Genomic DNA, 26,113 nt, shown 5'->3' on the forward strand with positions numbered 1-26,113 from the left:
TATGTTTGGATTCAAGATTTTTTTAAATCGTTTGCTCCGTGATGGGTGAAAGTGACGTGACTTGGTTTTGCTTCACTCCTACCGATAATAAATATATGAATTTATAATATCAAGGAAAACGAAAATGGAGACAACGAGTAGTTGTCCATCATAAAAGTGCGTGTACAAGGTTGATTTCTCCGGGAATTCGTGTCGATCTTCCCTATCGAAGAAAGTGTATCAATGACGTAGGTATACCGAAAATTAATTTCAAGCGAATCGTATTTTGTTTTCTGCATTTTGCATGTATTTTTTTTGCTCCTGAATGGATCGATAAATTGATTAACTGAGTTCGTTTGTGTCAGTGTGTAAAATGTTACTTCCAACGAACTTTTCCCTTTCTCTTCGAAAAGCTGTTTGGTATTGTGTTTATTTTCTCATTTTCTATGACTATTAAGTTACATTGTATTTATAAATCACAGATGTTATAAATATTATTTCTTGAAACAAAAAAGTGGTTGAACAAAGTACTGAAAGTAATGTACATTTTCATTGAATGAGTTCATATGCTAATAGACGAACGAAAAAAAGAATGAAAAACACTGTTAAGGATCTAAACAATAAAGTTGACAAATTGTAAAAGTTTTCATACTTCTTATCTGAGAATTCAGATTGATTTAAAATCAAAAACCTTATTCATCGTTTAGGAAGCTAAAAGTCAACGGAAAAACTCTGAAATCTTACATTCGGCTTAGCGCTGCCTCTCAATCGGCCATACCTCGTATCTCGTTCGTTCTTTATATCCTTTCTATTCTGGTAAGGCCCGAAGAGTTCCAAACAATTGTCCCGAGAATTGATGGGAACACTGTTTTTGTTGGTAATTCGTATACAGAGGAATATTAAGAGTATACTTGTATTTGTATAAGTTTTTGTATAGGTTTGGATTTGACCGACGAAAGGGCAGACTTCCTCGAATTGAATTCAGCTTTTCCCGTTAAGTTTGAGCGTCTCCTTGATTTTGATGCTTTTGTTGAAATTAATTCGTTAAAACGATAACATGTGTAACAAAAAAACTAAAACAAAATGTCTATCACATTCTTATTGGTGAAAAAATACGAGCGTTATCTCTAAAACAGGTTGAATGAACTCCAATTCGTATGCGTGTTTTTATCTTGTTAATGAGTAAGATGGATAGTTGCCGAAAATTGTATTTTTCTGATCTGCTGGCACCATCCGTGGATCACTGCTTCGTAGCATAATCTCCGGATGGACCAGCTCGATTTCAAACTAAATACGTGATCAATCTACGAATATTTTAAAGATCTATGCTTAATGTTACGTATGTGTTTTTCCCTTCCGCCCTACGCTTTACGCCTTTCTGCTTCTCTAAAGTTCCATCATTCAGGAGGAGGGATTGGCTTCCCAAACATTCCGTATAGGGTGTTGTTTTATTTTATTTCCTCACTAGTAGTGCTACATCGCCGGTTTACTTTCTCATTCAGTATTTTCAGTTTATTTCATCTCACCTCATTCTCACATTCGTTTTTTTTTGCTTCATTATTTTGTTTCCCTCGTTTTGACTTCCATTTTGTTTCCATTGTTTAGCTTTGTCATTTAAATTTTAATGCTTGATTTAATTTGAACCCTGAAATTTTGTACTTCCGAAAGTTTGTGTTGTTGTGGTTTTTGTTTCATTTTTTCTTAGTTTGTAAATTTTGCTCACTTTTGTTCTAACTTTGTTAAGTTTTTTTTTTTGTTACGTTTTCCTTCGCTTAGTGTTGTTTTTTGTTTGTTTGTCAAGAAAATTTTGTACTTTTTCCTTCGATTATGGCTTTGAATTTTTTTTTTCCTTTTGAACGTTTTCTCAAAACTGAAAGACATCCCTTGCTAGACTCGATGAAACAAATGTTGATGGGTTGATGTTGTTAATTTTTTTTCAGCCATTTGATGTGCACTCTTTTGTTTTCAAGAATTTAAAAAACGGTTTGTTTTGGTCTGCCGAAGCAACGTAACAGCTGATGAATGTTTTGTTTATTTCTGTTGGTTTCCTAAAATCTGTTAATGTTTTTTTTTCTTCAGACATTCGGCAAAGGTACCTTAAGTTTTTTGGAAATAACGCTTATTTAAAAGATTTGTTTTACTTTTGTGTTCTTATTTGTTGACGAACGGGTTTTTTCCCTATCTGTTATATGTTTTGTTCACTTTTTTTGTCAAACTACATCGAAACATCTAATTTTGTTTTGTGAGGATAATTTTGTTCACTTTTTGCTAGATTTTTTACGGAATTTGCTGCTTTTTTCTCATAAAGATTACTCAGATACACACATGTTCGTTACAATACAGTTTCTAATATTAGCTTCGCCTAAACTTATAATTCATCAAATTGGTATACCATGTTTGTATTTGTGAGAAAGAGTGGGTGTGTGTTGGTGAATTTATTTATAGCTTTTCCAAACAGGAATTTTGACTTTTTTCCTCCCATCAGGTTCCAATCGTATCTCTTCTTTGTTTTTTGTTTATTTTTTTATAACTTTTCTTCCGTGTTTATCTCGTTCCGATCCATCTTCTATATCCGGATTCCATGGTTGTTTGTCATTGATGATTAGATTCTCACGCAACTACTTTTAGAAAAACTTTTCCAGCTTAGGATGATTCATCTCTTCTACTTCCCTCTAAACGCTAAAATCTAAATTTCCGATATAAATATAAATTAAAATACTAGTCCAAAATTGCGTTTTTTCTTCCACAGTTTTGAATTTTTCTGCTTTTCACTTGCTCTCAATGAGGATTTGAAGAACATCGTCATACTTTATGTGTGAGTTACATCTAAAAATGTTTTTTGTTTAAATTTTTCCCTTCTCGGTAAGAACATTGCCAAAGTCTTACTTTAGTAATGGCTTAATTTTAAAGATAGCTTGATTTTAGGATTTTAGATCGTATTGCTGACATTTTTTTCTGTTTGGTTTCGTGTTTTTTTATGCGCGATATTCAGAGTGTTGATGTTTGATCTGTGATGGATTTTTTTTTATCATTTTTCTGGTTTTTGGTTCCCTTTGCTAGCATATTTCAGGAGATTTGCTGTTTTTTTTACTTGGCTACAACACCGATTTTGACGTGAAGAAACTCTACACCCTAGACGGTATTTTTTTCCAGGATTCCAGATATTCCTCGGAAAATGGAAAGTTGAATTTCAAATTGCAAATGCCCGATCTTTGTTTTAATTCTAGGGAATCTCCCGTTATGTACATTTTGGTTGTTTTTTCTTGTGTTTGTATCGTTTTCCGGTTGTTGATAACATTTGAGTTTGTTGAAATGTGAAAATCAACAAAAAATACCTGTGAATAGATTGATTATGAAAATGATTGAAAAAAAACAGCTGATTGATTTCTCAAGAAACACGCACAATGATCACTGGTATTGAAATTATCACCGCAAACTGCGAAAAGCATTTTGAGCCATTCTTAATATGAAAATTAGATCTGAAATGAAAAACCTGAGCTGAAAAATCTAATCGGCTTATAAAAAAAATCCGTTATGTAACCTCAAAAATTTTCCACACGCACAAAACTACTTAAAATTATGATTTCCATGCTTCGAACTCTTAAATGCCGTTAAAAAAAACTTCACTCCTTTTTAGGTTTCATAGAGAAATTGAGATTGACTTAAAGATCAGAAATTTTGCAAAAATTATCGAACAAAGTTAATGTTTTTTTTTAATTCGATTCTCATTGCATATTTATGATAAACATATATAAAAGGTGAAGATTCCGAACTTCCGTCAGTGAATTTAAACTTCTGAAGGATTCATTTTGAAGTTGAAATTTAAAATCTCGAATGATGCTTTCATTTTAATTGATAAAGCTCGTGAATTTTCAATCCATATCGTGGACTTGAATTCATAAATCCAAAAAAAAAAATCTAACTTTAAAAAACATATCAACTCGTTGCGTCAACAGACGTCAAAACATGCACTTGAAAATTGCTTTAGTTAAACTAGCCGCCACAGTAGTCTTGGTGGCGCTAAAGTGCCTGGAGCTGTCTTTCAGCTCAAAATAGCTTTAGAAATGTTTCTTAAGTTGTCTCATCAAGTTCCAATTTTCTTCAGAACGGAGGTTAATTAAATGATCAAACAGTTATTTCGAATAAAATTCATAAATTTTCAGTTGACCGTCTGAACTGTTGAACAAACAGGCTTAGTTTGTCCTAAATACATGTCGATACCATTTTTTTCGGAACGGATAATCGAATCCGACAAAGAATCAAGTCTAAAAATTTTGCCTTAAACTTTTTAATCAATCTTCACTTGAAGTATTCATGAAGTAGATGGACATAAGTATTCGACACATGCTAACATGTACATGCAAATACATTAACTCCAAAAAGTTCGTTATATTTTCATATTTTTATGTGAATAAATTTTAGGAAATGTTCTCTATCAAAGGGCATAAAATTTCCATAAAAGGAAAGATTACGTTAAAATAACAAAAATTTCAACAGAACATTCAAAGTGTCGGATGTTTATGTCCGTGTATGTTTTCATGTTTTAAAATGGGATTATCCTAAACTTTTGGCCGGCAGTGTACTTTAAATTGATCCGGATGAAAAACCAATGGATCAAAGCAAGCTTTTGTTCGTCGATACTCGCACACTTGCACGTGTGCTCCACCATTTTTCGTTATTATCCTTTGAACTTTTCCTTGATTTTGCGTGCGCTAAGATATTTCCGGCATATAAAATCAAAATTTTAGCGAATTCGATTAGATGCTCAGCAATTTTTGAATTAAACACATGCAGGTTCAACTAGGGCTGGGCTTGCTTAGAGAGTCGGCGCTGGAGCTGGTGCTTATTTGGTTTATATGTTGCAGTGTTAAGGGGTTAGGGCTGACTAGAAATGACACTAGCTATAACAAAAAAAAATATAAGTTAAAATTAAACAAATGTATTAAGTTTTTGTGAAATTGAAAAAAAGATGCCATAATTCTACGTAAACCTTGTGGTTGTGTCTGATATACAACCTCTTGAACTTTTTTGCTCATATTTTCTTCGAATGATATATTTATTAACAAACTATTTTCTCGTAAAATTTGACATTTCTATTTAAGGTTTGCGTTACAGCAATTTTACGAAAATTGGATTATTAGCATTTGAAAAGAAATATCTTAGAAATCACGCAAAGCTCATTTTTAAGATTTTTAAAGTAAGCTCTCAAACATAAAAATATCATGCGTTGAATTTTTGAAAAGTTATATCGGATGGGTCAAAGATAACATTCTGTACAATATTTCAGGCTTGATGCGATTTCTATAGGATTTTTGACGATTGTTTGCAAATGGAAATAATGATTTCTAGTTTTAAGTTTGATTATTTTGTTTCTAAAAATCATGAGATTCTGATTTAAAAACATAAATAAATCCTTTGAATCCACTGATTGATTTATTAAAACATTATCATAGAAATTACTATTCAGAGAGACAGATTTCGACGTAACACAGTTTAAGAAGAAGAAGAAGTCCAGATTCCTATCAATATTGATTCTTCATTTTATGATTGCGATGATACATTTTCGAAAAAAGCAAATGTGGCTCCACCAATCGATATGATATAAAAAGCGAAAAGTTAGTAACTTTTGATATCGTATCACCCTAGTTTAGGCTTGCCAGATGGTTTTTAAAAAGACATACACCGCCTTAGCCAATTCAGGCTTCACAGACTGAATAAATGACATGGACAACTTAAGATTAACATTTAACACCCAGTACCGAGATGGGAATCGAACCCACATCATCAGCGGACCAGCAATTACCGTTTTAACACGCTAACCACTCGACCACCGAGACGTACAGGTTTTGAAAAAAAAGCGGGACATTTTAAAAAGTGTTGGAAATAGTCGTGATAAGTATTTATGTTTGAATGTTTTTGGTAGATACTCTGGGTATAAAAGTGCTTCTATACCTGTATATATAATTTTATAAATCTACAATTGAGGCATAGCTCAATTAGTGGAATACCTGCTTTCCGAGTCAACGGCTATGGTTTAACACCCAGGAATGTTCTTCCGCCAACTGAATCATTGGATAAAAATAAAAACTTTGATTGAAATGAAAAAAAAGTTAATCATTGGTGGAAATGATCCGCATTACAAGCGATTTTCTGATTTTCAAAATCTCAAAAATCAAATTTTCAAATGCTTGGTAAAGCTTTCATTTCCATCATATTACATATGTTTAGTTTTAAAATTTAGAACAGCTCAAAATTATAATAAAAATTCGAACTTATTGAATTAATTCACTACAGTGAAAAATATAGTGGGTCATAATTTTAGCAGTCTTCCACGAGCACACCAAAAGTAAAATCTTTTTGATAATATTTTATAGTTAACTGGAAAGCTTCAAATTTTGGCATGCAAAAAAAAGCCAGTTTCCATCGAGGAGCTTCTCGACCTTATCCTTTTCAAAGGCTATGCTGCTATATAAAGGGTGAATCAATGTTTTTATTTATGTCATACTTATTCTAAACCATTATTTTGAATAAAAAAATTCTTTCGAAACTGATTTGGAAAATAGAAAAAACTACATTAATTAAGTTGCCTATCGCAAATCAATATAGAGATTGGCAAAAAATAAAAAATTGAAAAATATAATAACAAACGAAACATTTTTAAATTTCATTCAGTTTTACATTCAACTTGAAAAGCAATACTTTGGCCCATAAAGTTTGATGCATTGAAATCTGCCATCAGTTCGATAATTAAAACACATTTCTTGAAGAATGCAATGAAAACTGTATTAAAATCCGTGGCATTTTATCTCAAAACCTCGCAGAATCCATGCATTCAGTTGAGAAAATGCAACCCGAAATCAGTTCAATATCCGGGCAAATTTGGTAAAAATCCAGGTATTACTTACAAAAAATCAATTAATGAATGATTTAAAATCGCATTCAGACTTCAGGAAAACCGTTCATGAAGATTGACAAAAATTGCTCAAAAATTTGAGTAAAGACGACACATATTCTAAGCTAAGGTTGTCAGATTTTTTCCCGGATCGGGAAAATCCGGGCGATTTTATCTAAGAACCAAGCAATATCCGGGCATTCGATTTCAAAATTTACATACCAAAATCCGGGCAAATTTGGTCAAAATTATGGAATTATTATGAATATTTCAAATACGATTTGAATTTGAATTCAATTTCATTTAGTTATGTCCTAAGGTGGGAAACTATAAAAATAAATAATTATAAAATCAAGAAAATCATTTTAGATATTGTTTTCTCCACCAAACCACATCAGGAGATAGTGAATCGTATTTTAGGCTTCTAAAAAACCGTTCATGATTATTTAGCTAAAACTTGATCGAAAAAATCGTTTTAAGATGCGAAATTAAAAAATTCTTAACACTCAATTTAAAACTTTTTTAGCTAGGTTTTGCAAATAACAAATAATTCACCAGGAAACCAGGCCTGACCGGACTTTTCCTTAATTAAGTATCAAATATCCGGGAAAGGTTGGATAAAACCGGCAATCTGACAATCTCCATCGAAATGCTTACATATATGTGACTTGCATCGCAAAATTTAAGAATATCATTTTGAAGTTTTAATAAAGCAACTTAATCATAATAAATCAGGAAAACTTTGTTGAAAAAAAGCGGGACATTTTGAGTTAAGAGACATCGCGTTAAATCTGGATCATCTTTAAAATGGTTAATGTTGATTAAATATTTATGAATTAGTAGTTGAAAATGTAAAACCAGATTTTCAGTAATCTGTATCTTGAACTGCTATCCAACATTGTAATTTGTGTAATAAAATAATGTCTTCAATCTCATTTATCTCTTATGGCATCACGAATCATTATTCGAAATTGAAACCGTTTCCAACAAAGCTACACACAAAATTTTCGAGGCCGGAATTTAGCAAAATTTTGCTCAAATTTGACCAGCTAGAAACTTAGCAATCAATTTAGCAATATTTTTTAACTAAAATTTTAGCAAACGAGAAAAAAAGTTAGCCGCCACTGTTTTTACTCAAATTTTTAGCAAAAACCGGAGAATAAGATTTGCCCGGATCCGTAATTTAATGTTTTGTTATTTTTTCTGTGGAGAATCAGGGGAATGTTTGATTATTGAGTAGAATACACAAATTTCATTCACTTATAATTTATTTTTAACATTTAAAAAAAAAATCACACTTTTTGTAAAACGGAAATTCCGATTCAGGGAACGTATCTACTGGCTAGCGAAATCCCATCTTCATCAAAGGTACAGCACCGGGGTGTTTGCCGGATGCAGCTTGTTTCCAGTTGTGGTCCTTCTTTATTGCCGTTGCGGGTTTCGTGTTGCAGTTTTAACCTGGTAAAAAAAACACACAAAAATTTTAAATTTAAAAATTGGACAATCTGAACATTTTATGATCGGACCTTACCTGTAAGCATCCGGTGTCGATTCAGATACCATTTAGTCGTGGAGTTGGCCACCACAAGAACCACCAACGAACAACCGGAACCGCTCTTAATCGCGACAGCTTTTTATTTTCCTCCAAATTGGCGCGGCGGCTGGTGTCTGTGAACAAAGCGGCTGAAAAACCTTTGTTTTACTAAAATCAAGTAAAATGACCTTTTGTATTACTAAAATCAAGTAAATTTAACTTTTTGCTAACTCAACAGTAAAAAAATATTTTTGCTAACGGAAAGTAACAGCGAAATTTTGCTAAGTGGAGCCCCGAAAGTTTTGTGTGTACGTCATCAGACGCATGCTTTCTGCTTTAGCACACTGCTTTAGTACTGCTATTCACCACCGTTGTCATAGTGGCGCTGTAGTGCAAGGGACGGCGTCCACACTTGAAGTTTGTTCTAAAAGTAAGCAATACACGTGAATTCTTCCTGATTTCTCGAAATTAAAAATAACAGTGAAATTAGGTTTCAGGTTTAAACTTATGAGACTGAAATTATGTAAAACAATAATTAACAATGAAAACACTTACCGAATATAGATAAGAACATTTAAAACATTTAAAGGAAGAGAATGGAACATTCAAGGAACTAAATAAAACAATCAACCAAGGGAAACTGAAGTGATAACAAAAAAATAAATAAAACAAACAAAAGTAAACATTTGATTATTTCAGGTTTTATATTTCTTTTTCTTCTTAACGTTATAAAATCATGTTCCCTCTGTCTACCGATAATTTTTTTTTACAATGATGTGCTGGTGTTATATTTTAATTTTTAAATTCCTCGGGCATTAACGGTCGGTAGATTTAGCAGTTTCTAGTTTTGAAACGGATCTTTTACAAAGTTTTTTCCCCCCAATTGTTTGACATTTTCGTTCGATTAGTTTCAGCTCAAGTGTGAACGGGGGACCGTTCCAATTAGTAGATAGTTGTACAAATTTACATCAAGAAATAAACAAATCGACTCGATTGCTCGAACTCTAAACTTAAAAACATTACATATGGTAACCTATACGTTTGTCGGTGAAAAAAACTATAAGATTAACTTAAAAAATACACTTGTTAGAATATCCGCTTTCTGTAGTTGGTAGATTTTATTTTCCACCGGGGCTGGTGGAAAGAACAAAACTTAAAGTTTCGTTTTGCTTTGAACCAAAATAGTTTAAATTTTTTCTCCTGAAGGTATATGTATAGTTAATTTTACACACTTACTCGCTAAGATACGCACACGCGGTTCCACATTGCTTGCGTGGGCTTTAAAAGTTTTTAAATTCTAGGTTCTGCCACGTTCGGGGACCCGCGATTGCGATTAGTTCATTTAAAAAAAAAAAACAAGTTGAATCGGTCCCGAACGCGCAGCAATAGTACGGATCGTGACCCTTAGCGACTACTCGGGAAGTAGCAATGCGTTAATTTTATTTGTTGTTTTGTGTCTAAATTTACTTCTGATTATACTAAACAAGTTCCGAGGATTTTCGACCAATCACCGGAACCTTCGAATTTATACAGGACATTTACACAATTGACGTTGGGGGAAAGCTTTTCACAATTCAGAGAAAATATGAATTTTCCGGTGTTACAAGACGCTTGGCGCCGTTTGTTTTTAGAAAATTTAAAATTTCCAATTAACATCCCCTTTCAATTCCTAAATTATCGATATCTTAAACCAGTGACTGTGCAAATTGAGAGAAATTTCGTGTTTTCACCTAAAGTTAAGCGATTTCATCGGTCAGTTTCTGTAGATGTCTCCACTTTTCAAAGAAACTTCAAAATTTGAAAAAAAAATTGAGGTATCAACAAATTGTCGATTCAACCGAAACTTTCAAGGTTTTCTATTTTAGTGTGTTTGTTTTAATGTTAGGATGGGCCTTAAAATAACGACGGACCTAGCTAGTTTAGACCTATTTTAACTATCGATTAACCGGTGGGCTCGAGACTAATAGCTAGACGAAACGAATAAATTGCTTGATCTGAAAACATGCTTTCGGCGTAACAGTTATCTGAGCAGATTTGTTGAAGTTTTTGAAGCACACAATAAACCACAGTAGGTAAAGGTTTGATTTAAACAACACTGTTTTTTTGGCTTTCGTGTTGATTTGTAATGTTTGAAATCACTTTTAAGTTTGGTTCAAATTTTAAGGTGAGGTATTTTCTGCGAATGTTATGTGTATGAAAATATAAATAATGTTTTGAAGTTTAACTTCAATTTGGCTGCGGAAAAAGTACGTTGAAGAGGTTTATTGTAAGGTGACTTCGTCAGATCTGCCACGCTGAGGTGTTTTGAGGGGGTCGCTAAACTAAATTATGAAACTTACTGTATCGCGCTTGGGAACGAGTTCCTTCTTGAATAAATACTCGATAGTTGAAAGCCTTAGCATTAAAAGGGGGTGATTCATCATTGTGTGTGTGGGTGCAAAATTAATCAGCTGTTTCATTCTTATTTTCATAAAAAAAATTCTTTCTTCCGGTTTTGAGTGGGAATCATCCCTTCTATCTGAGTGAGTTTTCATATTTAAAAATGCATCTGTTATGTCGTTTTGTAGCTGTAACGTAAAACCCAGTCGAGTTACTGCAAAAAGTGTTAACAAATATGATCAATGCTGATGTGTATGTGTGTGGAAGCTGTGTATAGGCTGATTTGAAACTTTCTTAACTATTGTACAAAAATGAACTATTGTCAGTACTGTAAAAGGGTACTGCTAACTGTTTTTTTTCTCTTTATTATTATGTCTTACTTTCACAATCTTGTATATCGGTGCTATCCGCTTCTGATTACTAGAAATATTGTAAATATTAATCAGTTTCTATTACCTTTTGTAGATTCTGTTTTCCATTCTTTGAAGAAAAAAATGCAGTTAAGTTACTCAATAAATAATTTGTCTATTATACTTAGCTGTGTTCTGCTCTATCAGGGCGTTTCATCCCGAATAGCACATTAAACTATTTCATCATTGATTAACTGTTTATTTCATGTTTCTCTCGTAACTATTGCAAATCGTTTTCTGCTATCTCGATTGATTATCTCAAACAAAATAATAAAAACAAAGTTTTCTGTTTAAAAACAAGGAATACTGAGCTTAACGGCTAGCTTCTAACTGTTTTGTTTCTCTATGATTCATTCGATCTCATGTGATCTTTAAACTATCTCTGTGTAAGTGTAAGACTCCAATAAGGCTGTTGTTGTGCTGACCCCTTCAAGTAGGCTGTACCGATTCCAAGCGCTTTCGGTCGTTTTCACTCATCGACCCTTCGAAGAGAAATTCGAAACAAATCGCTCTCCTGGCGACCATAGCCTAGAGCACATCCTTATGGAACCACACATAGTTTCGTGCCATTCCGGATGGTTTTAAAACTAAAATTAAATAAAATCTATTGGTTTCGTACACAAAAATGAGGTAACAGTAATCAGCAGTCTTTCCAGTGTTTGTTGATGATAAAAGTTTGATGCGTTAGCGATGCTTAACAGCTCAGCATTTCTTCATCAGTATTTAGTAGTCTATTGTTCATTCTATTGGAAGTCGCCAGGATGTGTTTGTTTTCGAATCCCCAAAAGAAGGACGTGCTAAATAACTAACCAATATTTAAAAATTGATACTTGGAATCGATCACCTTCCAGAGGGGTTCAGCTTATTTGTGTGGGAAATCGGGGATACGAGGATATTGCTTGAGTAAAGGGGGTGGGGTTTTTTGAAAGAAATTAGACTAGCTTATTGCATACAGTTTCGTGTGCTTCATCACTATTACGAGTTACTTGTTTAGTTGTTGTTGTTCAAGAAGTACATCGATTGTTTCGTCTGGGGAAAGTGCTATGTAATAGTATTGTAGAAATGCCTCAAAATAGCGAGCAGGCACGCAAGTTTCCGGAAGCCTCTTCTGTTGTTGTTGTTGCTCGTTATGGCGGTTTCAAGTGTTAGCCTCGATTTGTTAGCTTCTTAATGCTCTTCGATAGTATGTATTCGTAAGCCTCAAAATGTTTGCAGCACTTTTACCCCATAGAACACTCGATTACCTTCAAATGATAATGATTTTCCGTAAAGCTTATTTATTTTTTGGGTAAGCATGGTTCGCATCGCAAAATTTGTTCACTTTTCCAGCACTAGCTTTGAAAAAATTTTCCATACAAATACCAACTCCAGTAAAAATTGATATCAAACGTCGGATTTTTTTCAGTGCGGTTTAAAAGAATCTGACACTTGGGGTTAAAAAAACGCCTACATCTATGCAATCAATTTTAACTTCAAAGGTTTACTTTTTCAAATCTATGCTTACCCAAAAAAAAAAGAAACATCTCCCAAAAAACCATTTTGAACGTTGAAATTTGCGTTTGTGTGTTCGATAAGAATACGTTTCATCCGAAAAACAGAATCCGAAATAATTATGTGTTTGTATTTAGAGTGTTGTTCCAAAAAACGATTTTTGCCTCAAAAAATGTACCATCAAAATCTACCTTTTAGTTTGGTTTGGGTGGTGTGTCGTTGAGTGTTTGAGTACCGTTCTCAAACATTTTGAATTTTTGATGTTTGAATTTTGCGATCAAGAGTGTGTTTGTTTTTTTTTTTGTGGTTTCTGGTAAAGTTTTTTTTTTCAAGTGAATTTTGAATTTTTTACTTCTCTCTTCACACTTTCGCTTTGAACGAAGTTTTTATCTGACTTTTACGTATTTGTTTTTTGTTTTTTTTATTCTCTTATTTCGTTTGTCGCTAAGTATATCCTCAATTTCTAATCCTAGAGCTTACAGTACTATATCGCTATTTTTCTCATCAATTTTTTTTGTAATTTTTTTTAAATTTTTTCCCATTTTTTCCCCTACGGTTAGCATCTTCTCTACTCGTAAAACAAACTTCCTCAAGTTTATACTTCAACTAAATTCTTCGGACACGATTAACGAAAGTTCAATTCCCGCAGAAGTCTCGACTTCGAAGCTGATATGATTTCAGTTTTCCTAAGTCGACTTCATTGGTTGGAAAAACAAAACCTCTGTTAAGGTGTAGATTGATGTTTGTTGTGTTTTTCGCTTAGATTATTTTGTTTGCTCATCGCAATATGGTTGATTCGGTTTGCCCTCTTAAATGTTATACGCTTTCTGTTGTTTTTTTTCACTTTTATTGTACCTGAGTGTGTTGCACGTGTGACTAGTTGAGTTTTTCTCTTCTTTTACATATGTCTAAATACTACACTTCTATGCAAATAGATATCCACTTGGCGATCACAAACACAAGTTTAATAATTTGTAACACTAGTGTCCAACGTTTAGGTGGAAACAAACTTAAAAATGAAATAAAATTTCCGCAAACAAAAAATTGAAATAAAAGAAAAAAAATATAGAAACTCCACAATTGGTTGTTCGTTCCCCTTAAAAAAAGGCTTAAACGGTTGTTTCTATTTCTAGTTAAGGGCTCAACCATGGTCTGATCTTTGACCAGGAAATCAGGAAAACATGTGTTGAAGCCGCTTACAACTCTACAGCTGAAAAATTGCAATTCAAAAAACGTCATTGGAAACAAAAAACTTTTCCTTCTACTTCCTCTCCTTTCTTAGGTGTTGGTGTTGTCTCACTTTAGTGGATTTTCCATTTTCATGCCAAAGTTTAAACTAGGGATACTAAGAGGAGTTTTCCTTTGTGTGTGCTACCCAAAAACTGTAAGATTTATAAATATATCTGTATGACCAAAAAGATGCCAAAAAACGCGTTCCGAAAGAAATTATAGTTGATATAGTTTGTTGCATAAATTTTGACGATTATCTTTCCTTTTAGAGCAATGTAAACTGGTGACCCGCAGACTGGCTCGAAATTTCTATTCTTCGCTTCCTTCCTTTCTATATTCCGTTAAATAATTTTCAGTTAGCCCAACAAAAAACAGCAACGAAAATTTTCGTTAAAATTTAGAATTTTGCTTAAAAATTGGTTTAATTTTGAAAACGTTTTGCCTAAACATTTCTAACTAAGTTTTTATTTTCGGTTACTTTTTAGTCGTAATCAAATTTTTTGTTTTTTTTCCGAAACGATGTTTTGCCAAAAGGGGTGTGATCTACAAGTGATTTTTTTTCACTTCTTGGCTCTGCCCGAAACAGGACAGAAGCCGAAAAACAAAACAAGAAAATAAACTCAAACTCTCTATAGTCTAGTTCCTCTTTTTCGTTGGGTTGGATCCAAACGGTTGTGGTTTAGCTTTTAGTTTAACTCCTTCAACTATTTCCGAATTTCACGTTCATTATTTAGCCTAAACAGTTTGTAGTGAATTTCTATTTTTTTCCCCTTCTCTCTTTTTACACTTTTCTTATATTCCATTCCGGGTGCCGAAACTCTATTTACATACTTATCCATTTAGTCACCATTTTACATTTGTTTTTACCGTTAAATTTTAAGTAAGATTTAGTAGTATTTTTTTATATTCACTTCATGGTTATATTTATAATTTTCTTCCAGTAATTTTTAAATCTAAAGGGTATGGGTACTTAAATTTTCATTCTCGAAAAATGTTTACTCTCTAACCATTATAGCTTATGTAGCTTCATTCTCGGGAGCTTTTTTATATTTTTTTTTCTTCAAAGGATTACGGGGAGGGATGATTACGGTTATACTTAATTTTGTCTCCACTAATGTTTCCTTTCCATTCCTACTCTTCTTGGTTGTTTTTTTCCTTCTTCCTCACGCATTTCCAAATTTAATTTTATTAAATTTCAATTTTTCAAGCTATTTTATAGCTTCTTTTGCTTTGTCTTCACAGCAAATGTTAATTTGCAGCTTGCCTTCGTTAGCCGTTTGCTTTTTCTTTAGAGTTAATTTTTATCAATACGGCTTTTCGCATACGTTTTATCGGTATTTAGGTTAACGACCTTTTCATATGTTTCTGGGTATTTTGTTTTGCCATCTCATCTCTGTGTTACCACATGTTTTCAACTGTTTTTTTTTTTCGTAAAAACTATTTACAGAATCTACGCGCTGCTGACTCACGTCTTTAAGCCTTTCTTCCCGAAAATAGCTTTTTTTTGTGGCAGCCTCTATCCGGATGTTGCACGCCACGCCCTAGACTTGTCCTTAATAATTAAACTTTTAAAGTGCTCGCACTAGAGTTGTTGTTTTCTTTTTGCTCTCGCTCTCGTCGATTTTGTTGATTCATCCAAACATTGTTTCCTTTCATGTTGATTTTAATTTTTTTTTACCATTGCCTTTTGGTTGTCAAACTCTTTTCTTGCTTTTCTTTATGGATTTTGTCAAACTTTAGCGGATGTCACTTATTTTAAGATTCCACGATCCAAACTTTTTCGATTGTTGGTTTTCTTTTCTCATAATTTTTACTCGTCACATCTTTTTACATACTTTGTGTTGTCGTCCGAAATTCTTGAATTTTGCTCTTTTCCGTTGCCCAAAAGTTGTTAAATTTTCTCGCTTTAAGATTTTGTTTTTACTTCTCAAACTTTCTTATAATTTTGCCGTTTTTTAATCCGAAACTTGTTTCTCCTAAATCTGCTTTGAAATGGTTTCTGTATGTACTTTTTTTTTACTCTTTTTGCTGTATGGAATCCTATAAGTAGGTCTCTGCAAACACGTTAAACTTTAAATTATTATGCCTCTGTTCCCAATTGGTGAGAAATGGATTGCACCAAAACGAAACTAACCAATAAGGAAGAAAAAATAATAGTTTCATAGTTTTAGAGTTTTTTTTTTTTGAAAGAAACGAATAAACAATGTGCTTTTGACGGGGTTTCTTTCGATTACGAAAATTATTCCTCTGAAAGCTGATCCTTTGCAGTAGAAGTGCTTTCCGTGAGTTTTGAGTTTGTGTTTTCGTTCGATCTTTATAAATGTTGTCATTTTATGTTTATTTTTATGGAGGTAGTTGATTTCAGCGATGTACGCAATCTTTTCTTTGCTTCCTACAAGATTGATTATGTGATTTGGTTTTGTTGATTTTTTGTGTTTGCATTCTGTTTGAGTTTTTACTTAAGGTTTTTTTTACCAGTACTTTGCTGTTGTCTGTTAATTTTAACTAGCAGGAAGAAATTGGATTCTATTCGCTTTTTTCTTGAACATCGACTTGATTCTAATTGCGATTTAAAAACAGATAAAAAAACAATCAAACGTAAAAATGAGGTATTTTTGACTACTGATGGCAGTTGCTTCTTAGTTAAGAACAGACTATTGATTCTCGGGGAAACCGGGGCTCCTCAAATATTGAGGAATCACTTAACATAAATGCCTTTCTTCCTTCTAGTTATCTATGTTTGTGTTTCTGTTTGCAGCTTTGCAACTATTGAACTCTGAAAGAGCATTTTCATTTGTTTAAGTTAGCGCTTTGAGTCTATTTCAATAAGGGTACAATAAGTTTACTTTAAATATCACTATTATTGTTCCATTTCACCTTTTTTTTGCATTTGCATCCATTTGTTTGTTTTGTTACTGTTTTCTTCTATTTCTGACATTAACTATGAAGAAAAAAAAATTATAACTTGGTAGTTTTGTTCATTTTAAAACTCTGCGTTTCAGTCTACTCGGTATCGGTTCGCTTTTAATCGCTTTCTGGGAATCGTGACGCTCATCGATGGAAAATCTTTCTTGCTCAGGAATTAGCAGATACTTGCACTTGTTTGTAACGTACAGCTAATAAGTTTAACAAATAAATAATACCCTAAAACCTAAGTGAAAATCGTATAAGATGAAATTCAAAACCCGTATCTGTTATTGCATCCCGTCCTCAGACAGTTGATCGGCAGTTTCGTTAAACTAAAATTCACAGTTCCATTTACAAATCTTCATTCCCTAAACATGGTTAACACGAGCATCAACAAAAACAATATGATTTGCTAATTCCGTCGGGTGCAGATTTTCCCAATCGATTCCAACTCTTCCCTGCGGTCGCCCCAAGCCAAGTCCGGCTGCTAGACCCTATGGGGATCTCTAATGTCCGACTATGAAGCCTACTTTAGGGCGACCTTTTTTTTTTACTTCAAGCGAAACGAATTTTTCCTGAACACCTTTCGAATATATCAGTTTCCAATCAGTTTGTGAATACCGATCCGTCTTACTTAAAGTTAATATGAGCACATTAGTTTTGATTTGATTCCGTTCCGATTTTTTTTACTCCTATTTATTCAATTCTCTTTTTTCCATTCTTTGATAGGCAAACAAAAACTCGGTGTAAACAAAATTGCATTGCTTTTTTTAACAATCTATAGATGGTTTACTCTTAGTCAATTTTTGCTGTATTGTTTTGGAATTATTTTCAAATGTTTTGTAAATGTTGGTTCGAAACTAGTTTTGCAGGTTGGTTTGCTTTTGTTGTTTTTTTAACACTCGAGAAAAATGGTCACCCATTGGCAGGTGATTTCCCATTTTCCGAATGCTGTTCGGGATAATTTTGAGATGTATTTTCGCCAAAAGGTTTGTATTTTCGTTTTTTTGCTTTGATTTTGAAACGATATGAAAGAAGCCGGGAAGTAAAGTAAAAAGTACAATTTTTCGGGTAGCACTGATTCAATGCATTCGATAAGAAGCTTCGGGGAAAATTAACGGATTGTGTTCCATGATATCGAATAATTAGTTTATCACTGAAACTCTTCCGAGTGATCGTAATGGAACTTACGAGCAATGCAAAAAAGAGCTTAAATTTAAATCAAAACTTTAGCGCCTTTGATATGCAAAGAGCGTGTTATTATGACTTAAAAAATTACTAATAAATTGCTTTTGTAGCCCAGTATCAAATTTAACATGCATATAACTGTGCAATCGTTGGAAATAAGAAATCACGCAGAAAAAAACCATAGAAAAATGATCGCTTTCAAGTGCCACGCCATTTTACACGGACTGAAACTGTGTTTTGTACTAAATTTTTAGTACAAACCTGTTTTGGTGAGAAAACACTTGGAATGAATTTCATTCTTATTTCAATTTGAAAACCAATTGAATCGAAATTCGATACAATATTCTAAAATAAAAATAAAAAACTAATTTACTCCAATTTCCAACCATTCGTTTTAGTACTTTGTTGATCTACAGTAAGCAAATGGCTTAGCTCTGGATAATCATGATCTCAGAGGGTAACACGTGGTTTCAATTTAAACCAATCGTTTTGATAAACCGCTTAAACAACGCATCGAATCGGTGCTACCGTGCCGAATTCACGGATTTCATCTATCAAGTAAGTAAAAGTTAGTAGAAAAACACTGTTATGGGATAAAACAAAAAAAAAAACAGATTGTTATTGCTGCTGCAGGCAGACTAACCACTAAATATGTATGAGATCAATTGGTTCTATAGCTGTGTTTCTTTTCCAGAGGTTGTATCAACAAATAACAAACAGCAGACAGGCGTTAACGTTATTGATTTTGCTATAGGTTTTTCTTTTTGCTATTAGTAGTTTGTTTTGCGGTTCAACAACTTCCGGGAGGCTGTCAAACTGACAGCATTCTCCCGGAGGTTGTACAGTTGGGCTTTGTTTTCAATATATCTGCGTAACAGTGTTAGTACCTTCTAATTAAGCTGTAGTAATAGTAGTAGTAGTTGTTGTAGTAGTTATAGAAGTAGTAGTAGTTTTGGTAATTGTAGAGTAGTGGTAGAAGTTCTCATTATTTCAGTTAGGCACCATGTTTTATTCTATTCTGCAGCTTGGGCTGTAAGTTTCGGTCTTTTTTTTTTATCTTCAAAACTCTCAACCCTGGCACTGCATCGGTATATGCATCGCGGGTGTTTTTGTTGGTTTGTTTTGTGTTTATGTATTGGTGGTGTGTAAGGTTTTTTAATATGATTTGCTATGCGTGGTTTTCCGGTTTTTGTTCTCTGTTTGCGAGCAAGTTGAAATAGCAAATTGTCTTTTCTTTGTAACCACGCCCTTAAGTTACGATATATTTAAATATTTACTCATATATTTATTAATTAAATATTTCTCATTAATCTATGATTTTCTTATTATCAGCAGGTACTTTGTATATTCATTACTTATCTTTCATTTACTATTACTTCCGGTTATGTTTTCTGGCTTGAATTGAATGTTTATTTTCGGTTCTCGGGGTTTGATTACGTTGAGTTCAATTGGTTTCGGTCAGGTTGTTAGCAGTTCACACGCTTTCAAAAAATGAAACTTTACAAATAACGACTTTGTATTCGTGTGACTTGTATCAGTTTTTTTACTCTTTCATTTGTAATTGTGTTTCAACTTTAACGATGATTTTTACTTATTAAATTATTAAATAATGACACTTGCGGTGATTATGTTTATCATTCTCTGTATCGTACGATAAGAAGTTTACGACAAGCTCGTCCGAATGCGAGCTCGTAGTTTTCAGATAATGGAGGTAAAAATAAAAATTCAATTCAATCGATTGATAGAGGAACTATGATGATCTATGAGGAAATCAAAACGAAGGTTAATCAAGGGCATTTTGAAGGGTTTAGCTGTACATATGATAAAAAAATAAACTTAAATATTGCATTTGCAGTTTGCAACCGGTAACATTGCGGTATTACTGGCCGCCGAGGTAGTCCAAAATGACCTGGTAAACCTCGGGCAGCCGTTATCACTAGTTTTCTCTTTAAGACAGAATGCTTAGCGCAAAATACATCTCAAAATCTATCGCTCTTCTCCCAGCCTATCGTTTGTTGTTTGTTTCTCTTGTTGTGATTCATTTTGTCCAGAGTTTGTTTGCGAACTAAATTTCGGATTTCAGCTCTTTGTTTAAATCTTCTCTTCTATCACACTTATTGCTCGCGAGTTTCACGGTTCTTCCTTTGTAATCTTCCTCTCAGTTGTTTGCTGATATTTTGCTGGCAATCGTTTTCAAGTTCTCTTCCATCTCTGCTCCCACTACAAGATTCGATCTTTGCACCCGCCCTACAGCTTAACTGTGCAGCTGATTTGGCATGAACTGCGTCTGCTGTTTGTGTTCTCGAGCTATGTGTCTTCGGACAGTGTTGTTCCGGGTGAACGTTCGACTGCAGTATGGGCATGGCACGCGGATTCCTTGATGTCGTTGGCGGATGTGGGCTCGCAGGTTCGTTTCGTAGCCATATTGACGGTCACACAGCGGGCACTGTAGCTTTTTGCCTGGGGGAAGAGAGCCTGTCGTGTTAACCAATTTCGAACAGGGGCCAGTTAGTGGAAAGACAGAGAGAGAAATTGGCGGGTTAGCGAATTTCTACTGCTGGCGAGAAGGATCGAGTCAAACCTGCTATTGAAAAACTTACCGTCCGCAGTTGTTACACTTTCTCGCTGGGCACTGAGCATACTGAGCATATCCACCGGGGGCATATTTCCGTCCAAACCACCGGGCAGACCACCTTTAACGTTTATGAAGCCGACCGGAGTCGTGGGCGTCGGAGGGGCAGATGAGGTCAGTGGGGATTGAATCGGTCGCATTTCCATTTTCACTCGCAGGTCTTCGGCTCCAGCCTTTTGATCGGAATAGAATAGTTTTATAAACCCTTGGATCGAAGGTGATCGAATCTCCCATCGAATACATACCTCATTTTCCTCTCTGCTGTCCGATTTCAGTTTGTCCTCCGATAAACTCCGTTCGCTCCGTTCGTCTCGTTCCAGCGAGTTCGATGAGACTGGTCCGTTGCCGTTGCCGTGATGTGTCGTACTGGGGCTGTGATTCTCGTAGCGGCTGTGAAGGAGAATACGATCGTTAGAATGAATTCATTCGTCTTCAACGAGAGCAGCGCATTGGTCTCAATCTACTACCCTAAGGAAACCTTCAGATTTGAAGATAGGAGACGTCCATAAATTGCGTAACTAGGATCCGAAGGATTGATAGTAAGAAAAATATCAAAGTTTGACAAAAAACAGCATTGATCAAAAAGGAAGCTTTTCCAATCCTGGGCCAAGGCAAGTAGTGCTCCAATCCTTGGTTAAGGCAAACTTCTGGATATTTTCCAAAAGATGCAAACATCAGAGGACATGTCTTTACCGTGGACTCAAGTCACGCCAATAGCTCTGCTGAATGTTTTGTAGCAACGTACAACTGGAAAAAGATTTCACGCTTTTTTTGCTCGTCTCCAGCAAAAGTTACACATTGGTCTTAACCAACAACCCTACGGCACCCCTCAGATTTAAACTAGGAATCTAAACAAAACCTACTTGGACTGTTGCGGTGAATCCCGATCCGGTTGCAGCGTGTCCGCTTCCGTCGGTGCCGCCGAAGATCCGCTGCTGGAGGGCCGGTAGTTTTTGCTTCCGCTGACGGGACTATCGTTGCCGATGCTGGTCTTGCCATCCCGCAGCACACTGCCCCGGGTAGCTTCCTGGTGTTCGTAGAACGGACTGCGGATCGAGCGCTTGCGGGACGATTCGTATGGCTGGGGCATGTAGGACGGCTGCAGGTACGACGAAAATCCGGAACCGGAGTTGGCACCACCACCTCCACCGCCGCCGCCTCCTCCACCTCCTACGCCGCCACCTACGGAACCTGCTGCTCCACTTCCCTGCAGCGGTTCATTCTTGACGACCCGGTTGATGGACTCTAGGGAGGCGGACAGGGAGTTACGCTGCTGTCGTCGAGCTGCCGGCGATGGTAGATTGTTGGGCGTCTCGTGGAACGATGGCTGTGGCTGGGTGGCATTGGCGCTCGCAAATCGACCGTGCTCTGTCGTGAGACCTTTGACCTGTGCGTCGAAGGAAGAAGAATCGAAATTAACGTCAAACTCAAAACCACAATTCGGATAAATTCTCCATACCTGCAAATTCTCGGCCGCCTTGAGGAAGCTTTCCAGCGCTTTCTGTGACACGTGCACCTCGCCCTTGTACATAAACTCGAGCAGGGCGTGCATGTTGTCGGCCGAGGTGGCCTCCAGCATCACGCAGATTTGCCCGGTGCCAACCGGAGCCCGCTCGAACAGGTCGGCAAAGTTTTTGCTGCATGCTGCCAGTATCACTTTGTGGGCGTTGAAGACGGTTCCTGGAAAGAGAAAAAGATTTAAGTGTTAATATGTAGATTATTCTGGTGTAAATTTCCTTGAAAATTTCCTTAATATTTCTCATCAACAGCTTAATGAAGCAAAAAAACAGACAGAAAACTTCTTTTATCAGATTTTTCTCACAAATCATGATAAAACGTAGTGTTCGCAGAAGTTGACTGCACTTCAACCAAAAATGCGTAAATATTCTTTTAAGACCAAAGACCTTCATTCGAAGTCCATTCTGCAAAACATTCATAATTTCTGGGTGATATTTGTTGAAGAGGCGTTTGAAGCAAAACGAGTATTAGTGCTATAACCACTAATCTCGAATTGATAATGAAGATGTTTCGTAATCATCATTTCACTGGTGTAAATTTCAGATATTTATAATTCATATAGGCTGTCCCATTATGTCTAAGCGCTTTTCAAAATGAACAGTATACTTAAACACAATTTAGGAGCAAATCCGTTTTTTTACTTTTCGGTTCTCTATAGTCTTATTTTACAGTAAATCAATTAAAAAAATAGATTCCTGTCAATCGTAGATCAGTGATCGAATGTTGGATCGAAGACTGCTCATTTGCTTCAGCACAGAATGATTGCGATGACATTCAAGTAGACTTTGGGATAGCGTCTAGTGAATTTATTCATTGAACAACATTTTTTGACAGAGTCGTGAAAAATCTAGGGAAGTCCCTTTAAAAGACTTTAAAACAACTGGAAATCAATTAAATATACGATCCAAATAAATCACATGATAAATCGTTCTAAAGGTCCCAGAGAATCCATCAGTGAGCTAAAATTTGAATTAAAGAAATATTAATTGATCCCACGAAGATACGGGAAGTGAGGGGTTTAACAAATGCCATCCGATAATCAATTTATCTGGCCGATTAGCCCAAGAAATAAAAAAAAAAACAAATCAAACATGGTGTCTGATTGATGAAAAAAGCTATCCACCGATAAAATAAACAAAATACGGTGGTTGGATCGTACGAAAAATGTTAGGCCCATTAGCGGGGGAAATTTTGAAAAATTGCGTGAAGGTGTGAAGCCTCGCCCGAATGTAGAGTACGAGTTTATAAAAAATTATCTAGTTCTAAATTTTGCAGACGATCTGTGGAAGATGCAAATCGATAAGTGGTACATTGCGGTTAGTAAAATTTACGGCCAAATATTTAAAAATTGCCTACAAAAGCAACGATTTTCCTTCCATGATACTTTTAATGATTTCTTAAAGTTAGTACTTTGTTTTAGTTGGAATGCTCGACTCCGCATTAAAAAGGGTTTTGAAAAATAACACAAGGTACACTTTGTTTTAGTTGGATCTGAATCCCTGCCATCAGAGAAAACTGTGATGGAGTGATAAAAAGTTAATAATGTTGTTTTCTTGCCGAACGCGTACAATCTGCTAAACTTGTCATAGCTTCGATGAAATAGAGAAAAATTAGTATTTTTCAAGTCAAACGCCAATAAATGATGAACGTCATAAAAAAATAGCGGTTGTTCAAAGTGTATACGTTGCCCAAACATTTTAGTCAATAAAATTATTTATTAGACGCTTAGTAACTACATGACAGAAACACCACAAAATTTTACACATGTGAACATTAAATTACTTGGTAGAATCACTGAAAATTTCATCAATTTTCATCCATCCGCTCTAAGGTGGCTTACAAATGAAAGTGTTGCATTTTTTTTCGAATACAGTCCTTATTGCATTTGGCTCTAAGAACGATGTTTTGTGAAGTAAGATATGAATTCAACAGATCTAGAGGTCTCGAGAAAAATATTTACCCAATCAACATAAGTGTGCAAATACTTATAACTTTTTCAGAGAAAATTCGTGCAATTGATTTTTGTGTTAGTTTAACTCACAAGTATCGGCATCGGCAGTTTAACGTTTAATTTTCAATTGATTGCACGGTTTCATTCTGGTTTGCCCGAATATTTAGTAAAAAATTTGAGAAAAGTCTGGTTCGTTCCGGTTGCCCAGTATTATTCACTTTTTTGCCAAATTGAACAAAATAACGAATTTTATGATTAACATTTTATATTCATGCCTTCAAATCGAGACTTTTTGAGCAAGTTTTATATGAATAATTTCAAAAGGTTTTTTAGAAGCCAAAAATGAGATTTAGAATCTGTTGATTTGTTTTGATAAAAAAAATATTTTTAATTTTTTTTAAATTGATTTTTGTTGGGTATTTCCTGGGTATTGAAAAAATTTGCCTTGATCATTGGTCGACAATTTTGAAATGAAATACCCGAATTTTGCCAGATTTTTAGAAAAAAAAAATGGGTTGGACTTGTCCGACCCATATACACTGCCGGTCAAAAGTTTGGGATCACCCACTAAAAAACATGCAAATTTTGATCGTTCATATCTCAGCCGTCTCAGGACATATTGAAAATCTTCTGATCTCATTTGAAAGATAATGAGCAATAGCTATCTCGGAGGTATTTTGCCCAAATATAATGTTTTAGTTTTGAACTTAAAACTTAACCTAAAGTTATAACATTTTCAAAAAATCGCACTCAATATTCAAAGCCGATCATCTCGGGATGGGGTGGTCCAAATCTCAAAATTTGAGTGGCATTAGAATTCCTGTTCTTTACTTCTCAAAACACAATCAAAAAATTTTTTGAAAAAATTCAAAAACGCATTTTTAATTAATAAAATAGACACTTGAGTTGTCGTCCAAAAGTTTGGGATCACCTCTTTGTATGGTGAGTTTGGGATCATTCTTATAAAAACATGCAAATTTATTTTATTCATATCTTTCTCATCTAACATCGTATTGCAGATTTGAAGGGTTCATTTGGAAGCTTAGGAATTGTTGTTTTTTAATAAATTCATTCAAAAATTATATTTTAAGGTGAGAACTATAAAAAAAATCTGAGAACTTTCAAAAAAACAATAAATTTCAGATGATTTTTTTATGGTTATCGCTTCAAAATATAATTTTTGAATGAATTTATTAAAAAATAACAATTCCTTAGCTTCCAAATGAACCTTTCAGATCTGCAATACGATGTTAGATGAGAAAGATATGAATAAAATAAATTTGCATGTTTTTATAAGAATGATCCCAAACTCATCATACAAAGAGGTGATCCCAAACTTTTGGACGACAACTCAAGTGTCTATTTTATTAATTAAAAATGCGTTTTTGAATTTTTTCAAAAAATTTTTTGATTGTGTTTTGAGAAGTAAAGAACAGGAATTCTAATGCCACTCAAATTTTGAGATTTGGTCCACCCTATCCCGAGATGATCGGCTTTGAATATTGAGTGCGATTTTTTGAAAATGTTATAACTTTAGGTTAAGTTTTAAGTTCAAAACTAAAACATTATATTTGGGCAAAATACCTCCGAGATAGCTATTGCTCATTATCTTTCAAATGAGATCAGAAGATTTTCAATATGTCCTAAGACGGCTGAGATATGAACGATCAAAATTTGCATGTTTTTTAGTGGGTGATCCCAAACTTTTGGCCGGCAGTGTACGTACAAAAATAATCTGGCAACCTTATGATAACGTTGCCTACAAAATGACTTTTCAAACAAACAATTTTTTTACGAAAAAAACTACAAAAACTGACATGAACTCAAGGCAATGCGAGAATTTCATTATTTGACACTACATGACGTTCAGCAATTGAAACTTATTTTCAATTGTCAATTTCGATCAGCAATTTAATAAGCTTTTTGTACTGAAACTCAAATCCTGACACAAAAAAACCCTACCTCGTCATTAAAATTGGCATCTGTTAAGAAGAGTATCTTG

General features: G+C 34.5%; 1 protein-coding gene across 4 annotated transcripts in view; it reads right to left on the bottom strand.

Annotated features, from left to right (window-relative positions):
* The window catches only part of LOC129740916 (zinc finger protein chinmo), a 253,354-nt gene continuing 227,241 nt past the window's right edge, over window positions 1-26,113 (bottom strand). For 2 of the 4 annotated variants that reach the window (XM_055732564.1, XM_055732563.1), the window contains exons 4-8: window positions 22,102-22,322; window positions 21,506-22,029; window positions 20,888-21,032; window positions 20,611-20,815; window positions 1-20,485 (exon numbers count right to left, since the gene is read on the bottom strand). In XM_055732564.1, the coding sequence (XP_055588539.1) occupies window positions 20,265-20,485; window positions 20,611-20,815; window positions 20,888-21,032; window positions 21,506-22,029; window positions 22,102-22,322 (1,316 nt within the window). In that variant the 3' untranslated portion in view covers window positions 1-20,264. The remainder of the gene's footprint in view (window positions 20,486-20,610; window positions 20,816-20,887; window positions 21,033-21,505; window positions 22,030-22,101; window positions 22,323-26,113) is intronic. The other 2 variants (XR_008736387.1, XM_055732565.1) reach the window with 2 other exon arrangements.

The sequence above is a fragment of the Uranotaenia lowii genome, chromosome 2 (genome assembly GCF_029784155.1).
Source record: "Uranotaenia lowii strain MFRU-FL chromosome 2, ASM2978415v1, whole genome shotgun sequence".
Taxonomy (NCBI): domain Eukaryota; kingdom Metazoa; phylum Arthropoda; class Insecta; order Diptera; family Culicidae; genus Uranotaenia; species Uranotaenia lowii.